The sequence below is a fragment of the Ranitomeya imitator genome, chromosome 2 (genome assembly GCF_032444005.1).
Source record: "Ranitomeya imitator isolate aRanImi1 chromosome 2, aRanImi1.pri, whole genome shotgun sequence".
Classification (NCBI taxonomy): Eukaryota; Metazoa; Chordata; class Amphibia; order Anura; family Dendrobatidae; genus Ranitomeya; species Ranitomeya imitator.
In genome coordinates, this window is record NC_091283.1 from 423,561,163 (window position 1) to 423,571,185 (window position 10,023).

General features: G+C 45.9%; 1 protein-coding gene across 8 annotated transcripts in view; it reads right to left on the reverse strand.

The window, feature by feature from the left end:
- Positions 1-8,433, reverse strand: part of ARHGAP27 (Rho GTPase activating protein 27) — an 86,484-nt gene extending 78,051 nt beyond the window's left edge. For 6 of the 8 annotated variants that reach the window (XM_069750812.1, XM_069750811.1, XM_069750813.1 and 3 more), the window contains exons 1-2: positions 8,297-8,433; positions 6,538-7,342 (exon numbers count right to left, since the gene is read on the reverse strand). In XM_069750812.1, the coding sequence (XP_069606913.1) occupies positions 6,538-7,323 (786 nt within the window). In that variant the 5' untranslated portion in view covers positions 7,324-7,342; positions 8,297-8,433. Of the gene's footprint in view, positions 1-6,537; positions 7,343-7,740; positions 7,985-8,296 lie in introns of those variants that run through there. The other 2 variants (XM_069750808.1, XM_069750807.1) reach the window with 2 other exon arrangements.
- Positions 8,434-10,023: the final 1,590 nt, after the last annotated feature.

Below are 10,023 nucleotides of genomic sequence, written 5' to 3' on the forward strand. Positions count from 1 at the left end.
AGGAGGGACTGGTGCACTTCACAAAATGGAATCATGAGAACAGAAAATTATGTGGCAATACTAAAGAAATATCTCTACACATCAGCCAGGAAGTTAAAGCGTGGGTGGAAATTGGTCTTCCAAATGGACAATGACCCGAAGCATACTGCCAAAATGCTAACTTTCGCACCTGTCGCCTCTCCCCCTGACTGCCAACATACTTACCCAGCCTTACTTCCTCCTGCTGCTGCCGCATCTTCCGAGTCTTCCCTCGGCTCCTGGCGTTCCTCCCTGCGCGCACCCAGCGTGTGTGCGCGCCGCTCGTCCTCCTCTCTTCTGGTCTCCTCGCCGTCTCCTGACTCTCATCGGGTGCGCATGCACACTTCGCCTTCTGGCTTCTGTGGCGCACGCGCACCTCCACTGACTGGTTCTCGGTCGCTCCGCTCCTCCTTTCCTTGACCCTGGAGATTCCTGACCCGGAAGTCATGTGGTACTCCTCCTATATCAGGTAGCCTCTCCTCCTGTTCCTTGCCTGATTGTCAATTGTGTTTTCGCTTGATTCGGGTCCCTCGCTTTCCTGCGTTTCTCTGTCTACCTGCTAGCCAGTCCTGTACCTGGTCCTGCTTTGTTTCCTGTGCCGTCTACCCCTTACCTCCCTGTTTGCCCTCCTAGCACCTTTCGTTCGTCTCTGTCAGCTCCTTGTCAGTTCCGTGTTCCCTGCATGTCCTTCTGCCCTCTTCCCTTGTTTGACCATTAGTAGCCTTCTCCTGTAGTCCCCAGTCTCTGTTATTCGTTTCCTTGTCCTCCTATTCCTTTACTCCTACCCTCTGTCCCCAGGTATCAGCTTCCGTGGCAATAGTCTCCCTTGGGCCTGCCCCTGACGCTCCCTGTATAGGGGGTGGTTTACCAGGCAGCTCACCCTTGGGAGGTTCGATTTCACGGTCCTGCGGGTTCACCTTAGGAGTTTCTCTCTCTCCTTAGTCTCAGACCTTACACTAACAAAGTGGCTTAAGGATAACAAAAATCAAGGTTTTGGAGAGGCCATAACAGACCCCTGATCTCAATCCTACTTAAAATGTATAGGTACAGCTGAAAAGGCAGGAGCAAGGCGACCTACAAACCAGGATCAGTTACACCAGTTTTGTCAGGAGGAATGGGCCCAAATACCAACCAACTATTGCGAGAAGCTTGTGGAAGGATATCTCAATCGTTTGACCCAAGTCATTCAGTTTAAGGCTATGTGCACACGTTCAGGATTTCTCGCAGAAAATTACTGAGAATTCCGGACATTTTCTGCAAGAAATCCGCAAGAAAACTGCATGCGTTTTTGCCGCGATTTTGCAGCGATTTTGACGCGTTTTTGCCGCGGTTTTGATGCGTTTTTGCCGCGGTTTTTTCCGGACACTTCCCAATGCATTTTGGAGTGGGAAATCCGCAAAAAAAAACGGAAAATTAATGAACATGCTGCGGTTTTTACTGCGATGCGTTTTTTTCACGGAAAAAAACGCATCATGTGCACAAAACATGCAGAATTCATTCTAAATGATGGGATGCTTATTGTATGCGTTTTTTTGCGGTTTTATAGCGTTTTTATCAGGAAAAACCGCAAAAAAAAACGCAACGTGTGCACACAGCCTAAGGGCAATGGTACCAAATACTAATGAAATGTACGTAAACTTTTGACTTTGCAGTAAGTAATAAAAATTTCTTAAATCATTCTCTCTCATTATTCTGGTATTTGGCAAATATTAATACCGTATATACCCGAGTATAAGCCGAGATTCTCAGCCCATTTTTTGGGGCTGAAAGTTCCCCTCTCGGCTTATACTCAAGTCATACCCAGGGGTCGGCAGGGGAGGGGGAGCGGGGGCTGTGTAATTATACTCACCTGGTCCTGGCGCGGTCCCTGCAGGTCCCTGCTTTCCCGGCGCCGCAGCTTCTTCCTGTACTGAGCGGTCACGTGGTACTGCTCATTACAGTAATGAATATGCAGCTCCACCTCCCATAGGGGTGGAGCTGCATATTCATTACTGTAATGAGCGGTAACGGTGACCGCTCAGTACAGGAAGAAGCCAGGAGCAGGTGAGTATAATGGGGAGGGGGAGCGCAGCGCTGCAAGATGTTCACCTGCTCCCATTCCGGTGCCGCTCCGTCTTCAGCATCTTCTGCAGTGACGCTCAGGTCAGAGGGTGCAGTGACATGGTTAGTGCGCACCCTCTGCCTGAACGTCAGTGCAGAAGACGCTGAAGATGGAGCGGCACCGGAATGAAGTCAGGTGAATATTGAAAGTACCGGGGGCCTGAGCGACGGAGAGCTGAGTATGTGATTTTTTTTTTAATCGCAGCAACAGCAAATTGGGCCAGTGTCTGTATGCAGCATCTTATGGGGCAATAACATTTGTGCAGCACTATAATGGGGCAAGTGTCTGTATGGGGCCATAATCAACGTTTATTCAGCACTATATGGGGCAAGTGTCTGTATGGGGCCATAATCAACGTTTGTGCAGCACTATATGGGGCAAGTGTCTGTATGGGGCCATAATCAACATTTGTGCAGCACTATATGGGGCAAGTGTCTGTATGGTGCATCTTATGGGGCAATAACATTTGTGCAGCACTATAACGGGGCAAGTGTCTGTATGGGGCCATAGTCAACATTTGTGCAGCACTATATAGGGCAAGTGTCTGTATAGAGCATCTTATGGGGCCATAACGTTTGTGCAGCACTATAAAGGGGCAAGTGTCTGAATGGGGCCATAATCAACGTTTGTGCAGCACTGTATTGGGCAAGTGTCTGTATGGAGTATCTTATGGGGCCATAACGTTTGTGCAGCATTGTATGGGGCAAATATCTATATGGAGCATCTTATGGGGCCATAATTAATGTTTGTGCATTATATGGGGCAAATGTCTATATGGATTATCTTATGGAGCCATAACATTTGTGCAGCACTATATGGGGCAAATACCTTTATGGAGCATCTTATGGGGCCATAATTAACGTTTGTGGAGCATTATATGGGGCAAGTGTCTGTATGGAGCATCTTATGGGGCCATAATCAAGGTTTGTGCAGCACTATATGGGGCAAATATCTTTATGGAGCATCTTATGGGGCCATAATCAACATTTGTGCAGCATTATATTTGGGCAAATGTGTGTATGGAGCATCTTATGGGGCCATTATTAACCTTTATGCACGATTATATGGGGCATATTTTAATATGGAGCATCTTATGGGGCCATCATAAACTTTATGGAGCATTAGATGGGGCTCCTGATTCAATATGGATATTCAAAAACACTTAACCTACTGATGTCTCAATTAATTTTACTTTTATTGGTAGCTATTTTTACTTTTGACATTTACCGGTAGCTGTTGCATTTCCCACCCTAGGCTTATACTCGAGTCATTAAGTTTTCCCAGTTTTTTGTGGCAAAATTAGGGAGGTTGGCTTATACTCGGGTCAGCTTATACTTGAGTATATACGGTAATTATGATAATCCTAATTAACCTAAAACGGGAAAGGCTTATTCTGATTTTATGTCAGACATTGAGAAAAACATGCATATATGTCTTTTTATATAGTGTATGGAAACTTCTGGTTTCAACTGTAGATACCCCAGCTCATTATAATCAGATGTCATGCTCATATATGAACTGTTTCCATTAGTAGTTAATGAGGACCTATCTCCTCTCCTCGCATGTCTGTCTGTCTTACCCATAAAATAACAGTTCTGAATCATCAAATTCTTTTTTAATTCGGTGTTCTACTGTTCCACTATTATTCCACTTGGAAATCTAATATATAAAGCTGAATGTATGTATGTGTGTATGTCTGGGATTGGCATCTGCACCGTCGCAGCTACAGCCACAAAATTTTGCACAGTCACACGCCTGGACCCCGAGAGCGTCATAGGCTATGTTATGAGGTGAAATTTTAACAACGCAATTTCCAATTCACCAAGCAATTTTGCCCCTATCTACACAATGGGGAAAAAGTGAAAGGAAAAGTGTTGGAGGCAAATTGACAGCTGCCAGATGTGACCAAGGGGGACTTAAAGAATGAGAGCGATGGCGCCAAAGAGTATATACCGTACAGTTGCTAAGGTGGGGCACCCGACATGGGATACTCACCACACACGGGGATATGAACACACACACAAAATGTGCCACACACTACCATGTGCTTGAACACATATACCACCCTCAGCACACATTTCACCACACATACACCAACCTCGCCACATAAAAGTTGAAACACAAAAGTCACCGCTCAAAACTCGCCACGCACAAAACTCGCTACATGCAAAACTCACCACACGTGCAAAACTCACCTCATGGAAAACTCGCCACGCGCAAAATTCGCCACATGTAAAACCCGCCACATGCAAAACTAGGCTCACGCAAAACTAGCCACACTTGGAAAACTCACCTCATGGAAAACTCACCACACGCAAAACTTGCACACGCAGAAAAATTGCCACATGCACAAAAGTTGCAACACATGCAAAAGTTGCCTCACGCAAAACTTGCACATACTCAAAACGCACCACACATAAAACTCGCCATGCGCAAAACTTGCCATGCGCAAAACTTGCTGCACACAACTTGCTACACTAACCTGTCACATGCAACTCGACACACAAAACTCATCTCACAAAAGTCGCTACATGCATGTCGCCCCACGCAACTCAACACACACAACTTGACACATGAAACTCGCCCTAAAACACACACAAGTCTGGTATTATCCTTCAAAAATAAAAATCTGATTAATAAGCAGACAAACTACAAGAGCAACAAATGTACCATATAGGAAATACAGCAGCTGTTAGTCAAATGACCTGTCTATTATGTGTATGTGTGAGCTAATATATACTGCCAAGGGGAGGGCTTCCTGTTGGCTGGGGATTTATCAGGCTGCCAATTTAGCTTACAAATACTGAGGTAAAAATACTGACCAAATAACGTGTGAACGAGGTCTAATACAGGAGAAGATGACATACAGGTACATACTATATACAGGGGAGATGACACACAGGTATATACTATATACAGGAGCATATGACACACAGGTATATACTATATACAGGAGGAGATGACCTACAGGTATATACTATATACAGGAGGAGATGACATACAGGTATATACTATATACAGGAGGAGATGACATACAGGTATATACTATATACAGGGGAGATGATATACAGGTACATACTATATACAGGGGAGATGACACACAGGTATATACTATATACAGGAGCAGATGACACACAGGTATATACTATATACAGGAGGAGATGACATACAGGTATATACTATATACAGGAGGAGATGACACACATATATACTATATACAAGAGGAGATGACATACAGGTATATACTATATAAAAGAGGACATGACACATAGGTATATAGAGGAGGAGATTACATACAGCAGGTATATTCTATATACAGGGGAGATGACATACAGGTATATACTATATACAGGAGATGATATAGAGGTATAAACTATATATAGGAGGAGATGACATACAGGTATATACTATATACAGAAGAGATGACATACAGGTATATACTATATACAGGAGGAGATGACACATAGGTACTGTATATAGAATATACAGGAGGAGATGACATACAGCAGGTATATCCTATTTACAGGGGAGATGACATACAGGTATATACTATATACAGGGGAGATGACATACAGGTATATACTATATAAAGGGGAGATGACATACAGGTATATACTATATACAGGGGAGATGACATACAGGTATATACTATATTTAGGAGATGACATACAGGTGTTTACTATATATAAGGGAGATGACAAACGTATATATTGAGGGGAAAATGAGAGGTGTGAGGTGAAAATGAAAAGGTGTGAGTGCAAAATGAGAGGAGTGAGGGAAAATAGTGGAGTGATCGGAAAATGACAGATGTGAGGTCAAAATGACAAGTGTTATCGGGGAATGAGAGGAGTGAGGGGGAAAATAAGAGGAGTGAGGGGGAAAATGAGAGGTGTAAGGGAGAAAATAAGAGATGTGAGGGGGAAAATGAAAGATGTGAGGGGGAAAATGAGAGGCGTGATGGGAAAATAAGAGTTGCTATAACTAACCACAGATATTTACTATGCCCAGGCAACGCCGGGCTCTTCAGCTAGTTTATGAATAAAATGACAATTAGGTGGCAGTCAACACCATTAACACAGTGGCTCACAGCCCATTCATCTGATCATGTAAGCCCAATGACTCTCAATATTGGGCTACACTGTTTGGGTGTTAGGGGGTTCAACTTTTTACATGGGTAAAAAAATACCTGTTTTGCGTAATGAATGGACACATTTTGGAAAGACTGATCAACCATTTCCTTCACTACGGATGAAGGGAAATGTTTTGTTTTGGAAAAACTAATCAATCATTTCCTGCACTAGGGAGGTCACTAACAAGTGGCCTTAAATATGCTTAGTACCACATTTAGTCTTCATACAGATTCGATAAGTACATTTGTTGCCCCCTCTTTCCTCCCCTTCACCAAAGAAAAAAAATACCTTTTCCAGTGCTAAGCAGGTGTCGGAGCCGGCCACATTGCTCTGCTCAATGGTCAATTCCTCCATGTGAAGATGGATCTCTGGTATTTTGACTCTGTCAAGGGGAGGCTGGTAAGATGAGGCCGACAAAGACTTTATAAGCTGCAGGTCATTTAGAGACTGTGAGGGTCTAATCCTGGGCTGCAGCTCTGGGGGGCTCATATAGCTAATCCGCTTTAGGGGATCCAAAACTTTCTTAGAATTGTGAAAAGTTCTCAGAGGCCCCAACTTGTGGTCAGTGTTGAGAGTGTCCCGCATCGCCCTCTGCTCCGTCGTCCTGCGATTCAGCTGTGATAAGTCAAGTAATGACTGAGATGATCCTTTCGTGACCAGACGTTGCAGCTGCATATTGCTTGCTTTGGCAGTGCCTTCATTGTGTTGACTGGCCATAATTGCACCTTCTTGGCCACCAGAAGATGCACTTTCGTGTGGCTCTGCTGGCACAAATGTGTAGCTGTACTGAATACAAGATGGCTGTTCTGCGAGATCCTCTGACATTGTCCACGAATTGTCAGTGTCATAGGAGCCCCGACCAATGGAGGACAGGACCTTGACATACTTTGCAGGGATGTAGAAAGGCTTGGACTTGTGGTCCTGACAGACCTGCCACCAGTGCTCATTTGTCCTTTTCAGTAGAATGTAGCGCTCATGCGGCTTTATACAGATAAAGCTGCCATCTTTAGCCGTGTACTCAAATCCATGCTCCACCAGGACATAGTCCTTGTCAAAAGTCCCGGCACTCTGCATCCTGATGGCTAGTATTTACCTATAAAGGTGAAAAATAATAGAGATGATTACTGAGACAGGCTAGGGCTAGCGTTCTATATCATAGGGCCGAATATGACAGGAGACTAAGCGAGAAGAGACCTGTGTACATGTCTGACATTGCTGAAATTCAACAAGAGGGGGCATGGAAGGCAGGTAATGCACAGTACCAAAACTGCTCCAGAAAAAAACTCTGCGGGTAGCACATGTAGAAGAACTTATAGCTGAAATTCCCTCATATGTAAATGAATGTTTTCGACCAGACTGCAAATATATAAGTTGGGGAACTGGAATGAGAAGGTGTGCGTCAAGGTGACTAATACACACCCAAAACACCAGGGCCATGTATCTATTATCCATATTTGGATCCACAACACTGGAAATACACACAGTACCCACCGTTGGTCCAGGGAAGAGACGGGCTACCGGGAATCAATGCTTCGACCTTCTGGGACTCAAGAACATTCTTACAGACAGGGCAGAGGAAACCATTCCCCGGATGCTTGTCTAGGACTATCCAGAACTGACAATCTACTACACCTCTGGAAGGAAAGTTTTGGTTACTGGGCGGACATACCACAGAGCCTTCCTCACTTATTTCATCTGCTCCATCGTCCGTCCTGCTCCTTCCTGTTCTCTGTGCATTTGTGGAGACATAACAAGTGTGTTGAGCACAGGAAAAGTGGGGGGTTCCTGTGTGTGTGATCGACGACCCCATAACCCCCGCCCATCAGATGCTAAGCAATAAAGATAAACACACGGTGAGGAAAATTTATCGTCACATGTGACACAAAATGCCGCGTCCATTGTGGCTCTAATGGAAAGTGTCACAATCTATTCATATGGTGAAGGAAGGGAAATATTAAAATCACAGCTCATAAAAATTAGCAACCAAATCCATGCCTTTCCAACATCAACTACAACACCTGAGAGAGTAGTACAAAGTTCTCCTTACCTGCTTCTCCTCACTGCATCGTAACCAGGATGAAATGGCTGAAGGGTGTGCCAGGTGCCAGCTCAGAGTTGGATGCAATCCCTAAGGATTCCAGAGGGCATCATGAAGGGCATAATCCAATATACCAAAAAAGGCAGTGCTAGAATAATAAACCGCGTGGGATGGGTACAGTAGTCATAGAGTATAGTGCTAGGACTGGTAAGTGGCAATGTGGCTTAATGTAGTATGAGAACAGTATAGTGGAAGGGTACAGTATGTGGGGAAGTGTAGGATCAGTATTGGGGTAGAGTGAGCAGAGTAAGATCAGTAGATGAGCAGGGTGCAGTGTGAGGGTAGTGTAGTATCAGTAGAGAAGCAGCAAGGTGAGGGCAGTGTAGACACAGTAAAGAAGCAGGGTCCAGGATGAGGGCAGTGTAGGATCAGTAGAGAAACAGGGTACAGTATGTGGACAGTGTATGATTAGTGGGCAGTATGAGGGCAGTGTAGGATCAGTAGAGGAGCAGGGTGCAGTATGAGGGCAGCGTAGAATCAGTAGAGAAGCAGGGTGTAGTATGAGGGCAGTGTAAGATCAGTAAAGGAGCAGGGTGCAGTGTGAGGGCAGCGTAGAATCAGTAAAGGAGCAGGGTGTAGTATGAGGGCAGTGTAAGATCAGTAAAGGAGCAGGGTGCAGTGTGAGGGCAGTGTGAGATCAGTAAAGGAGCAGGGTGCAGTGTGAGATCAGTAGAGGAGCAGGGTGCAGTGTGAGGGCAGTGTGAGATCAGTAAAGGAGCAGGGTGCAGTGTGAGGGAAGTGTGAGATCAGTAGAGGAGCAGGGTGTAGTATGAGGGCAGTGTGAGATCAGTAGAGGAGCAGGGTGCAGTATAAGGGCTGTGTAAGATCAGTAGAGGAGCAGGGTGCAGTGTGAGGGCAGTGTGAGATCAGTAGAGGAGTAGGGTGCAGTGTGAGGGCAGTGTGAGATCAGTTGAGGAGCAGGGTGCAGTGTGAGGGCAGTGTGAGATCAGTAGAGGAGCAGGGTGCAGTGTGAGATCAGTAGAGGAGTAGGGTGCAGTGTGAGGGCAGTGTGAGATCAGTTGAGGAGCAGGGTGCAGTGTGAGGGCAGTGTGAGATCAGTAGAGGAGCAGGGTGCAGTGTGAGGGCAGTGTGAGATCAGTAGAGGAGCAGGGTGCAGTGTGAGGGCAGTGTGAGATCAGTAGAGGAGCAGTGTGCAGTGTGAGATCAGTAGAGGAGTAGGGTGCAGTGTGAGGGCAGTGTGAGATCAGTTGAGGAGCAGGGTGCAGTGTGAGGGCAGTGTGAGATCAGTAGAGGAGCAGTGTGCAGTGTGAGATCAGTAGAGGAGTAGGGTGCAGTGTGAGGGCAGTGTGAGATCAGTTGAGGAGCAGGGTGCAGTGTGAGGGCAGTGTGAGATCAGTAGAGGAGCAGGGTGCAGTGTGAGGGCAGTGTGAGATCAGTAGAGGAGCAGGGTGCAGTGTGAGATCAGTAGAGGAGTAGGGTGCAGTGTGAGGGCAGTGTGAGATCAGTTGAGGAGCAGGGTGCAGTGTGAGGGCAGTGTGAGATCAGTAGAGGAGCAGGGTGCAGTGTGAGGGCAGTGTGAGATCAGTTGAGGAGCAGGGTGCAGTGTGAGGGCAGTGTGAGATCAGTAGAGGAGCAGGGTGCAGTGTGAGGGCAGTGTGAGATCAGTAGAGGAGCAGGGTGCAGTGTGAGGGCAGTGTGAGATCAGTAGAGGAGCA